At 31.4% G+C, this 13,254-nt stretch overlaps 1 protein-coding gene across 1 annotated transcript in view; it reads left to right on the top strand.

Annotated features, from left to right (window-relative positions):
* LOC107479883 (triacylglycerol lipase OBL1) overlaps positions 1-7,197 on the top strand; it is a 9,533-nt gene extending 2,336 nt beyond the window's left edge. Inside the window, exons 2-5 of the mRNA XM_016099984.3 lie at positions 4,080-4,270; positions 5,045-5,078; positions 5,417-6,030; positions 6,801-7,197. Of these exons, the coding sequence (XP_015955470.1) occupies positions 4,080-4,270; positions 5,045-5,078; positions 5,417-6,030; positions 6,801-7,055 (1,094 nt within the window). The 3' untranslated portion in view covers positions 7,056-7,197. The remainder of the gene's footprint in view (positions 1-4,079; positions 4,271-5,044; positions 5,079-5,416; positions 6,031-6,800) is intronic.
* The last annotated feature ends 6,057 nt before the right edge of the window (positions 7,198-13,254 follow it).

The raw sequence follows: 13,254 nt of genomic DNA, 5'->3' as shown, positions 1-13,254 counted from the left end.
TCAGATTCGGTAATCCTAATCTTGATCCTAATAGTACTAATTATTGTCATCTAGTCATTAATTTATTCATAGAGATACAGGGCTGACGCTGGAAGTAGCTTTCAGTATCTTTCAGCCAGCACTTAATACAATTTTTTTTCTTATTTATTAAAGTTTAATATATATCTAAGCTATGTGAAATTATATACTCTGTGCGGACAAAAATTAATTAAAATATATGGTTTAAGTAGTAACTTTTAACGGTACTACTTACACTTTATTCATATAAATAAATACTTTGGGGAAAACAGAATAGTTTCTGGTAGTTGATGTTCTATAAAACTTTTTGCTGCAAACAATTGTCTCTTGAAAATAGAAATTGGTATTCCAAAACTAGTCGTAGCGTTCATTAACTGGATTTTTTATTTTAATAAATAAAATAAATATAATATTTATCAAAATAAATAATTTTACGAATATTTATTGATTTAAATTTTTTTTGTTATATTTTATTTATATTGTTCAAGATGATTTTTCATGTAAGGCCCACATCGGTTGGGGAGGAGAACGAAGCATGTCTTATAAGGGTGTGGATACCTCTCCCTAGTATGACGCGTTTTGACGAGTGAGTGTGGGAGGTTTCGGCTATCATCCCTATCGTTCAAGACAAAACCGCAAGGCCTTGTGTGCCAAAGCGGACAATATCGTGCTAGCGGGTGGTTTGGGCTGTTACAGATGGTATCAGAGCCAGAACCCGGATCGATGTGCCAGCGAGGGCGCTAACGGGTGGTTTGGGCTATTACATAACGTATCTCGTTTACAGTATAAACGAGATATAACACATCAACGTGACACGTGTATATCTCGTTTACAGTAGTTTACACATTTCGTTACACTGTAAACGAGATAATAAAGGACAAATATTAAGTATCTATAAAAGAATGTGTAACCTTTGGTATTCTCCACACACATTTCATATCCTTTCTCTGTCTCGTTTTTTCACAAAAACAAAGCTGAATGGCCAGTAACAATTCATTCATAGTTGTGCTTGTTTATCCCAATTGTTGTATGAGAAATGGCGACAATGGGGTGATATTTGAGTGTCAGGATCCGATACGGTTTCGCACTCAGCGTGTGGAGACGTTGTCGGATTTGAAGAGTTTAATATTGAGCAAGCTCGGTGGTATACAAGCGATGGAGATGGGTAGGGTGGGTTATAGGTTGCTGGCACCCATGAGAACTAGAGTCTTCCAGTTTTGACTATTTCGACTTTACGGGGACGAGCATGTGCTATTGATGTTCGACATTCATGAGAGGATCATGTGTGAACAGGTAATAGAGCTGTCCGCCGAGGTGGGTCACAGTGGTAGTGAGAGTTTCGTACACGAAACCTATGTGCAGGACGACCGACCTCTCGCACCACCGTCCATTCAAGTCGCAATTCTGGAGCATGAGGCAGAGGAGGGTGAGGAGGAGTCGGACGAGGATTACGTGGCGAACAATGCGGACAATGAGTCTTTCGATGGTGGCGATGAGGATGAATTTGTGCTGGAGACACCTGCCGGGGCTGTGGCGCGCCATGTGCTGCCTCCACTTCACCCAATTTCGGTGCTATCGGCTGTGCCAAGTCACTATCACAGTCTAGATCTGGACGCCATGTATGAGAAGACCCCGGTTTCTGACACCTGTGAAGTGGATTACAACCTAGACGGCAGTGTAGAGTTTCGGGTTGGACACAGGTTCATAAGCTGAGAGGCAGTGCTTCAAGGTGTGAAGAACTACAGTATTCGCAGGAGTGCTGAGTACCGGGTGATCGAGTCCGGCCGGTTAAAGTACCATGTGCAGTGCCGTCAAGCTGGCAGTGGGTGTCAATGGAGCTTCTGTGTGACCTTTCGTCAGAATCTCGGTTACTGGTAAGTTCAAATTTAATTGTGAATTTGAGTACTTTTGTATGATATGTTATGTAGGTTAGAGATATAGTGTAAGCATAAATTTTTTGTTGTGATTAGGGAGGTTCGGAGGTTTAGTGGACCACATAGCTTTCTAGCACTCACCATGTCTCAAGATCATCGTCAATTAGATAGCAGTCTCATCTGCAGGGTCATATTGCCCTTGATTCAGTCCAATCCCTCTGTCAGTATTCCGGTCTTGCAAGGTGTGGTCTGGGCAAGCTATCACTTCAAACCCTCATACAGAAAGGTGTGGATGGCAAAGCAGAAGGCAATTGCACGGATCTACGGTGATTGGGAAGATTCGTACAATAAGGTGCCAAAACTGCTTTAGGCACTGCAGAGCTGTTTCTCCGGCACCATATGTGACCTACGCGTCAAACCGTACTACAATGGACACCTCATGGTGCGCGACTGCTGCATGTTCGACAAAGTATTTTGCGCTTTCCTGTCATATGTCGAGGCCTTCAAGCATTGCAAGCCGTTTGTATCCGTAGACGGCACGCATCTGTATGGCAAGTACGGTGGAGTGTTGCTTATTGCGGTGGCGCAAGACGGGAACAGCAACATACTGCCAATTGCTTTTGCCATTGTTGAGTCTGAGAGCACCGAGTCATGGTCATTCTTCCTTACAAATTTGAGGTGCCACGTCATCCCACACGATCCCGTAGCAACACAAGCTTCAGCGTGAAGGACTCCTTCCTCTACTTCGCCTGTTGTGTTACCACGGGAGGTCTGGCGTCGAGCAGCTGCTCAACCAATGCGCACGTCTCCGTATGGTACCACCTACCAAAGTCACGGAGGCACCCCCGACGGGGTTACCGTGTGCGTGTGGGCCTAGGTGGTACGCCACGTCCTGTCGGGTGATAGTGACCTCACCCCACGGGAGATGAAACATGTGCGTCTCTGGACGTCATCGCTCCACCAGTGCCGAAATCAGGGAATTGTCAAAAGTAAAATCCCTGAGGGGCATCGTGTTGCCAAATCCTGCCTCAGCCAGATACGGGACGATGGCGTCCGGTTGAGGTAAAGTATGGCTCACTCGCCGGGGCAGTAGGAGGCGAGGCCTCTGAAGAATGAAAAAAAATTAGCCTTAAGAATACAATATTTCAAATTTCTAGCCTACACGTCTCTACATTACATATTCGATAATAGGCAAATCCTAACTACAACGTTATAAATACTAACAACATAGCACAAGAATAACCGAGTTCCAAACTAATAATTATGTCATACCAACCTAACACAAGCGAATAGAATTCTAAATTTCTCCTGCAGACCTAACTCCTAATTCATATAACTACATTCCAGTTCTTCATGACTACGCTAACAACGACCACATCCTTAAATTAAACAAACATAACAAAACTAAGTTGGCCGCCTCAGTGTAATGTGTCATCTCGTTTAGCCTGTTGATATCTCCATCATTTTCCGCTTAGCGCGCCATCATCGATTCGGTCAAAGGTATAGTAAGAAATGGTTAAAAGCGGGGAGAAAGAGGTTGACAAAGTCAAACTGGGATCCGGAACTAAGCTGTAAACGACTTCTATATATAGACGCAGACAGGCCATATCTCGTTTACACTGTAAACGAGATACGTAAAAAATCATCTCGTTCACAGTGTACACGAGATATGACAAGGGAATTAAAATCGGTAAATACTCGTAAAATTATTTATTTTGGTAAATATTACATTTATTTTATTTATTAAAATAAAAAATAATTAACTAGAGACATAAAGTAGATGATTTAATTGTTTAGGTAAAAAAATTATTTGTAAATAACACGAGTTGGAATTAAAATGATTAGAGTTTAATTTTGATGCACTAATAGTGTAAAATGTTTGATACAGTCGTACAATCACATTATTTTTTTTGAATGACCATTTACACAGTCAATAAAAAAAGTATTTATTTTTATTAATGTAACGTTACGTAATTAAATGCACGTATAAAATTACTTTTTACACTGACAGTACATCAAAATAAAATTCTTAAAATAAAATGTTATTTGGTAAAAATTAGTATGTTGGAGAAGGTTAGGCTGATAACAAAATAGTTATATCTCTAGCTGTAATTATAAATTAATTTCTTGTATATTATGTTTAACATTTTTAATTAATCAATTAATGTCAAATTAAACTATAAACAGGGAAGGTGATTTTGCCTGATCGTAAATCAGCGAAGTATTTGTCTTTAATTGGAAGCTTAGACGCACGAGTTCAGTTGGATGCAGTAAAACGTGACGATTGCACATATTATGTTGCACTTTCAATGATGGCTGCCAAAGCTGCTTATGAGAATGCAGCGTTTGTCCAAGCTACCATTCAAGATGTTTGGAAGGTATATATTATGCATGTATGCAAAAATTTTGTATATCCTTCTTGTTTAATAAATCTTTAACTAGAATAAAATAATTTTTGAGAACTAATTCAAATTATTATAAGGGTATTTTAGCTTTTTTTACATCAATGCTAAAAGTTTAATTTAGTATCTTAATAAAATAAATGGTATTTCAGTCTTTTGAAATTAAATTCAAATTTATAAATTCTAATACAATTAAACATATTTATTACTGAAAATGTTTTTTAGTATTTTTAAATTTAATTTAAATTTTTAAATATTTCAAAACTAATCAAAAGGAAATGTTAGTTTTCTTTAAATCAAATTAAAATTTTTCATTTCCAATACAATCAAATCATCTTAATTAATCCTATAAAAGTATTTTATCTTTTCAAACATAATGCTAAAAAGATATTTTGGTCTTTTAAAATGAACTGAAAAAATATTTTAATCTTTTCAAAATAAAGTTTCATTTTCTGATACAATTGAAAATCTAAACTAAACCTAGAAGGATATTTTAGCATTTTCAATATTAATTGTAAAAAAAGGTATTTTTTGTCTATACAAATCAATTCAATGGGTATTTCAATTTTTTAAAGTGAAACTATGAAATAAATGAATATTTTAGAATAAAATAATATTTTTAAAAGTAATATTTTTTGTCTCTTAGAGTTAACTAAAAGTCTAAAAAGCCTATTATTATTATTATTATTATTATTATTATTAGGTTAATTCTATGATATATATGATTCGTCTTTGTGTGTTTTCGTGCAGATGGAATTTGTGGGGTGTTACAACTGCTGGAATGGTAAGAACTAAGAAACTTGTACCTACTAATACATTATAGCCTAACAAATAACACTATAAAACACTATTGATACACTTAGATAATTTTGACGCCGGAATAAAAATACGATTAATTAATAATTAATTGTGTATTTAAACTTTTTTAATTACCAAAGTATAAAAGAGAGCGTAGTAAATTCAATTACAGTCAATTTTATGTGAAGTTGATAGTTGAAAGCGGTTAAATAATTTAATTAATTTAACTAAATTTTTATCTAATAATTCTTAATTCACGTAAAATTGACTGTACTTGAGTTTTCACTGTCTTTTAAATATTAATGTATGACATTCATTTTGCAGAATATCAAGGAAAGGCAACAACACAAGTGTTAATTTTCTTGGATAAATATGAGGAGCGTGACACTTATGTTGTAGCCTTCAGAGGAACGGAACCCTTCAACGCCGACGACTGGTGCACGGACATCGACATCTCATGGTACGGAATCCCCGGGGTCGGAAGAATGCACGGCGGCTTCATGAAAGCGTTGGGGCTACAACAGAATGTGGGGTGGCCAAAGGAAATCCAACGAGACCAAAATCTTCCACCATTGGCATATTATCTTGTGCGGGACATCCTAAGAAAAGGGCTAAGTGAAAATGAGAAAGCAAAGTTCATAGTAACGGGTCATAGTTTGGGAGGTGCACTTGCAATTTTGTTTGGGACAATTTTGTTTTTGCAAGATGAGACATTGTTGCTGGAGAGGCTTGAAGGGATCTACACGTTTGGACAACCAAGAGTTGGAGATGAGGCGTATACGAGGTATATGAAGAAGAAATTGAAGGAACATTCTGTTATGTATTGTAGGTTTGTTTACAACAATGATATAGTTCCAAGGTTGCCGTACGATGACAAGGAAATGATGTTCAAGCACTTTGGCACATGTCTTTTCTTTAATTGGCGCTACAAACTCAAGGTAAGACAAATAGTGACCATCATAAATTCATAATTATGATTCTCTTTAGGCTGAAAACTTATTTACATTTGTCTGTATGTGAAGTTGATAGTTAAAAATCGTTAGATAATTTAACAAATTTAACTTATTGAGTATCAATTTTACATGAAGGCGATTATATATAAATCTTCACCTTCGCTTAATATTATTTTTGTTTGTGTAAAAAGAAATTAATTCTTAATCCCATTTTGGAAATACTTAAGTTTAAAATATAGATCTTTTAAATTGAAAAAATTGATTAAGTGATAAATTGAGAAGATAATCGCGGATAAATTTACAACTCCCACTGTATATAAGTTTTATTATCTTAATTTATTATTATTTAACTTTTTGAGTAATGATAGGAGAACCAACTCTTTTACAACCAATATGTACATCAGTTAACTTTTTAAAAATTATTTTATTTATTTTAAATTTTAGATCTTAAATCATAAATTCTCAATCTTAAATTCTATGTAGCTAAAGTTTGGAACTTTTTTAATTTTGTTTCTAAATTTTCTTTTCCTTGTTTATTAAAATTTTCAATTAGGTCTTTTGGCCAAGCTCAGCAAACATTAGGGACAAAATTCGAAAGAAAAAAGTTTGACCGACAATATTTTAAACTATTTCATGTTTTGGAGATAAAAAATTTACTTTATCTTAATTAAAAAATTGTAAAAAAGTAAAGTTAAAAAAATTATTCTAAGATTACCAATTTAGCATGATTCTTAATCTCTGTTTTTATCTTGAAGGTTCTTGAGGATGAACCGAACAAGAACTACTTTTCGCCATGGTGCATTATACCCATGGCAGTGCAGGCATTTTTGGAACTATTAAGGAGCTTTATAATTGCGTACATCAATGGACCTAACTATAGAGAAGGATGGTTTCTATTTGCTTTTAGGACCGTAGGCTTATTAATTCCAGGCTTACCTAATCATGGTCCCCAAGATTACCTTAATTCCACACTTTTGGGATCAATTGAAAAGCATTTGAAATTCGAGTAATGATAGGTATATATGTGTTTGTGTGTGTTAGATCTGGTTGTGTACTATATATGGATAATTTAGTGTTGAGTAATGATATGTTATGTATGTCAATAAATGCTGAGTATTTGTAAGATTCTACTTATGATGTAAGATATAATATAATTAAATTGTAATTGGGTATATTTCACTAGTACACATATGTACAGGTATATAAATTAACGTCTAATATTACTTAATAGATTTGGAAGAATCCTGATATGAAGCATGGAAATATTAGTGTTCATTCAATTATGGAATTTAGACGGGAGAAGAGTGTTGTGAATGAATATGATTCTGTATTATCAATGAATCACAATTACACAAGGCTGTGGTATATATATAGCCCACACGTCACTCCTCTATTAGAGCCAAGCACAGTAATTAACACAACCAGAAAACAGAAACTTAACCTACAAATAACTAATTTGCTTGCTGCCTAATAAGTAACTGCATTGTATGCTTTCTTTTCACATTCTTTATCTTTTGTTTCTTGAATTATTGGACCCTTATGCACATAAACTCGAGTAAATGATTAAATTCGCCTATGGAAATCACTTTTTTTTTATATTGATCTATGAAAGATTTTTTTTAATTAAATTTATTTTTTAAATATTTTAAATTGATCACATCAGTCGTTTTATGGCTTCGGTTGTTAATGGTATTATTAGAATTTGCTAATATGATACATTAAGTAACATTGCACAATATAACATTTTTAATTGGCTGCTTAACTTGATAAGTTTATATAATTAGATCAAATCAATTCCAAAAAAAAAATTTAATGACTTAAAGTCCTTTTCAATTTGGAGTTGTTTTAACAATTTTTATAAACTTATCATATTAGCAGTTAATTAGCACTACCAAGTGCGTGCTGTGTGATCGGTATAATGTCACTTAATATATCACATTAATAAATTTTAACACCATTAGCAATTGAAATAATAGAAAAACTAATATGACTAACATAAATTTTGAAGGACAAATTTAATTAAGACCCCTCCCATTCCCTCCCCCTAAATTCATGGTGATCCTTGGAATAACCTTGAATTTGTGTCAATATCTTTCAAAAGGATCAAGGGAAACTAGTTTTTTAAATATGTAAGCAATTTAATTTGGTATTGGAATACAAATAATTTCGAGCTTATTTCGGTTTACTCTTCCTCTTACAAAGTGAAAATCTAAGTTAGTATTTTGTTTAACTATAAAAAATGAGGTTGCTATCAACAAAACAACACTTGTGCCATCATAGAAGATTGTTGGAGTAATTAATGCTTGAACTCGCTACACTTGAAGTAAATTTTGAAGCCAAATCAACTATGTTGGTTATCTGTAACTAATAGAAGGAGAGGTTGAATCTTGACCTTCTTTTTGTTTTGCTTTCAACCTTGAGTTTAGTTGAGATACTGAGTAGAAAACAGGAGAGACTTTAGTTTTGTCTCTTGAAGTGGTAGGAGTCAAAACTGAGTAACGTGTAAGGAGTGTTATAAAAAAGCTTCACTGGATAGTAGAATCAGGAGATACTACTGTTTCGTCTCCTTTAATGCAAACAGAAACAGAAAAGAGAAAGGATAATAACACACAGATATATCCTAGTTCAATTATTCAGTGCAATGTAGCCTACATCCAGTCTTCATCACAACAGTGACAGAATTTTACTATCTTTCAACAAAGTTGCATTCACTAATTCTCCCTAGGATTCTAACTAATCCTATCTCGGACAAATCCAGTTTCTAATCCAAATTAGACTTGACTAGGAACTCACCGTAACTTTTTAACAGCAAAGTGCTAACCCAATTTGAAGGAAAATCCTCTCAGGATCATGACAACAAAACAGAAACACTTACAAAGAATTTCTGAGATAACTTTGACTTTTTCTCCAAGTCTAATTCTTTGTCTTTTTTCACTCAATGACTTTTTCTTATAAACCTTACCATTTTGCCTTTTACCATTAAGATACAGAAAGACTAAATTGAGAAAAAGAGATACTCAATGAAAACTATGACGGAGAAGAATAAATAGCTCAATGAGCTATGGAAACCCAAACATTGTGCTCTCACTCCTTACTTCAATCCTTGGTCGTTCATCCATTTAATCGAAGAATGAGGCTTCCTAGGCTTGAAACTTGATTCAGCACCTTGTTTGACTTCTTCTCCCAAAATCACTAGTAGCGGCAGTGTGACAGAGTAGACAGAGGGTAAAAGCAGTGATTGAATCAAACATGCAACCATATCTTTAATCTTCTCTTTCAACCTTTTTCATCTTGCCTCTTGAATCTGAACCGTGTATTCTTGTTTTGACTCCAAATCAGATTCTTGAGCATTGATTCACAACAGAGCACCTTTATGTTTACTTTCTTCATTTTTCAAATCGATGCTTATAACCCAGATGATTTCTTCAACACTCTTGATGAAGCACAAATATAAAAATGCTTTGTGTGATTTGTCTTTCTAATTTGATTTTGTCTTTTCTCCTAACCTCTTTGATCTTCTCATAGTTGCTTGAAAATAGAAATCTCTTTTTTGTTCTTCAAATTGCTCTAGCTCCAAGATTTTCTTTTCCTTTCTTCTTGTTTTAGAGAGTTCACATGATGTGATGTAAAAAAAAAAAAAAGAAGAGAAAGAAGAAATAAGTTTAGTTTCCGTAAATATAAAGAGAATGGATTCAAATAAAACGAAATTCAAGTTCAAGAAAGTGAATTTTTGATATGGACCACCATTTGAATTTGTATTTGGATATGGGCTAATCTGTTTTTTTTCTTTCTTTTTTATAATTCAACCACTCAATCTTTAAACGCTTTATTCGATCTCAACTTGATATTAAACCTGAGTTGATGCTTCTTGGACCTGGTGTGATTAAATTAATTTCTATATACTAAATAAAATATATCACACCTACAATTTGTTTTTAACCCAATAATATTTAATCATTATCTTAAAATATTTTAATTTTTCAAACCCAACAAACTATAAATCAGTGGATGCAAGTCCTCTATACTCAAATTTGGTGCTAAAACCACTTGCACTAACTTGCTTCCAAGATTTATTTAATTGCAAACTTGAGTTTTTTTTTCTCCTTTACAAAAGGCTGGAGGCAGTGACATGTATAACAATTTATTCAAATCTCCATTTAAGAACTTGTTCATAACATTATAAAAAAATACTAAAAATTGTTCGTCGGACAACCAACGCAAAGATTTATTATCAAATTTCTGTTGTTTCTGACGATAAAATTACTAATCATCGAATTTATATATAAAATTCAACGATAAATTTAACGATAAATAGAATATTTCTTGTAGTATCTGAATCTTTTGAAGCACATAAACAACTTCAATAACGACATTGGATCTTTGAATATTCTATCACCACTATATTAAAGGAGGATGTACTTTAGACTGTCAAATAATCTTCCGAATGTATACGAAAGTATTGAATAAAAAATATAAGAGTAGGAACTCAAATTACTTTTCAACGAACTTCAGCTTCGATAGTTTAGAATTTTTATTATTTTAGAAGTCTCAAAAGTTATTTTTATAAGATAAATTAGTATTTTTGTCGTTTTAAATAATTTTTTAAATGTGTATTAGATAAATTAATTTATTTTAGATTCAGATTTTGGTTTCAACAATTTTTTTTTTGTTTAAAAATGTTTGAGAACTACTCTTGCCAGACAAATTGATTTTCGTTATTTTCAATCAAATTTTCAATGTGTGTTAGATAAATAAATTTTTAATAAATTTTATTATAAAATAATTAAATCCAAAAAAATCACTATAAAATAAATTAATTTCTTTTTAAAATAACGTAGAGACCAATTTGTATACGAGAATAATTTTTAAAATTCTTAAAATATAAAAATTTATTAAAAACAAAATAATTAACCTAAATTTTTTTAACGACCAGCTTAAGAATTTATTCACGAAAGTTTGTTAAACACAAAAGAGTATTATCTAAATTTTTCGTAAATCAATTTAGATTATTATTCTTACATATGAATGGTAACGAGTGTAACGTGCGTTCAATTAATTCATGCCATTATATCAAACTAGCATGCATAAATTATGTCGTTTCTTCACGTTACGTCAATATATGTGACAAGTAATTTCTCCAGCTATAATATACACACATAAACAATGCAATTAAATCGAAACACGAGTTTCACGCTACCTGTTGACCTGACTCAATTTTCTCTGTCAGTTAGCTTTGGACTGCACTCAAGTTTACATTCAATTCAACAAACATCTTACTTAGATTTATACACCTTATAATAAGATATTTATTTTAATGATACTTTTAATCAGTAATTGTTGAATACATTTTTATGTATTTAAGAATAGCTTTGTTTATTTATAGAATTAAAGAATATTAGAAGATTAGTAGAATTTATTATTTTACTGGTTATTTAGCTTTTGTTATTCATAATTACTGAAATTTATTTATTATTATTTTTAAGATGTGTATTTTTGTTTTTAAAAATGCAATCATTTTCTTAGTTCATGTAAAAGACTAATCTCTTCGTCTAACAGTAGTATAGATAATTTTTTCCGTCTAAAAGTATTTTCAACAACGTATAATTCAGTCAATTCAAATAGTATGAGACTGTATGTTTTAATAATTTCCTTTTTTTCATTTATGCTCATATTCATGAATTATCGGAGACCTTAGTGAATAATAAGCCTTTGAGAACCTGAGGAAGAAAACAAATATAAGATACAACATTTGATTCACCAAAAGGATTAATCTCTTTGTTTATTATCTTGATGGCAAACGCCAAATGGAAAAATAGAGAGTATTGATATGTTGTTAATATGGTATGTTCAGGAGGGTGTCGTGTGTTTTTATTTTATCCGTGTGATCATGATTTGTAGAAGTGTTTTGTGCTTGTAAAATATGCATTTATCTTTAAATTTTGCAACTAAAACTTGCAAAATAATCCTACTAGCAAAATTGTTTGATTAAACGTGAAACCTTAATTTTTTTTTTAAAACCAAATTAAGAGTTGTTAATTAAACAGGATCATATATGGTAATAAGTTCACTGACTTGTCATAAAAATGTCGTTTAGGTTGATGACGTGTGGTCCATATTTAGGCTTGATGTAATGTTTTCTTTTTTGTCTGTTTTAATTTTTATTCCCTTAATTTTGTGGCCATAACTATTAGAAATATAATTATTAATGTTATTTTTTTATTAGTTAAAATTTTTGAAATGAATAATTTTATAACAAAATTTTAGAATTTTATGTTTGAAAACTTTAAATTTTAATTTTTAATAATTTTAAAAGTAAAAAATAACATAAGATAAATAAATAAAAAATATTTGTATAAAAATCAAATAAATCTAAAAAATATTTTTATTTAAAGAAAAATATTAAAAATATAATAATTATTATTGTCTTTTTTTTATCAACTTACACTTTTAAAATAAACGAATGAATGGTTTTATGACAAAAACTTACAAACTAATCCTACTTGCAAAATTTTTTGATAATACGCAAAAAAATAATTTTTTTTTTTATTTTTATCCCAACTTAAGAATTCTTTATGACCACATATAGGTTTAGGTTGATGACTGTGGTCCATTCAGGCTTGATGTAATGTTTTCGTTTTTCTCTCTATTTTTTTTTTCTTTATTTCCCTTCTTCCATTTATTTATTATTTGAATAATTTTACATGAACATCTAAATATTATTCAACTATTATGCAAGTACAGTGTAAAATATTTTGGATACTGTATCCAAAATCAGTATACTATTTTATTGTTTTCTTAATATAACAGGTTTAATTTTTAAAGACAAAATAAAAGAAATTCATTTTATCAATGGTTAAATTTAAAATAAATTTTTAACATCTTGTCTATTTATTGATCTTTATAATTTTACTAAATTTTTAATTAAGTTTTTATATTTTTTATTTGGGTCCTTACACTATTTTTAATTTTGTAATTAGATCTTTTCTAATGAAAAAAATGTTAAAATTAGCTTAATGTTTCTTTACAAATTGAAGATATCTATAACTAAGAACTTAATTAGATCTTTGATCACATATTTTTGGGAGAAATATTTTATTAATTTTAATATTTTTGATATGAAAAAGAACCTAATTACAAAATTAAAAATAGTGTAGGGATCCAATTGAAAAAAAAATATAAAGATCTAATTACAAATTTAATACAAATATA

The sequence above is a fragment of the Arachis duranensis genome, chromosome 1 (assembly GCF_000817695.3).
Source record: "Arachis duranensis cultivar V14167 chromosome 1, aradu.V14167.gnm2.J7QH, whole genome shotgun sequence".
In the NCBI taxonomy this organism is placed as follows: Eukaryota; Viridiplantae; Streptophyta; class Magnoliopsida; order Fabales; family Fabaceae; genus Arachis; species Arachis duranensis.
Note: the sequence above shows the minus strand (reverse complement) of the source record. Positions and strands in the feature narration are given on the sequence as shown.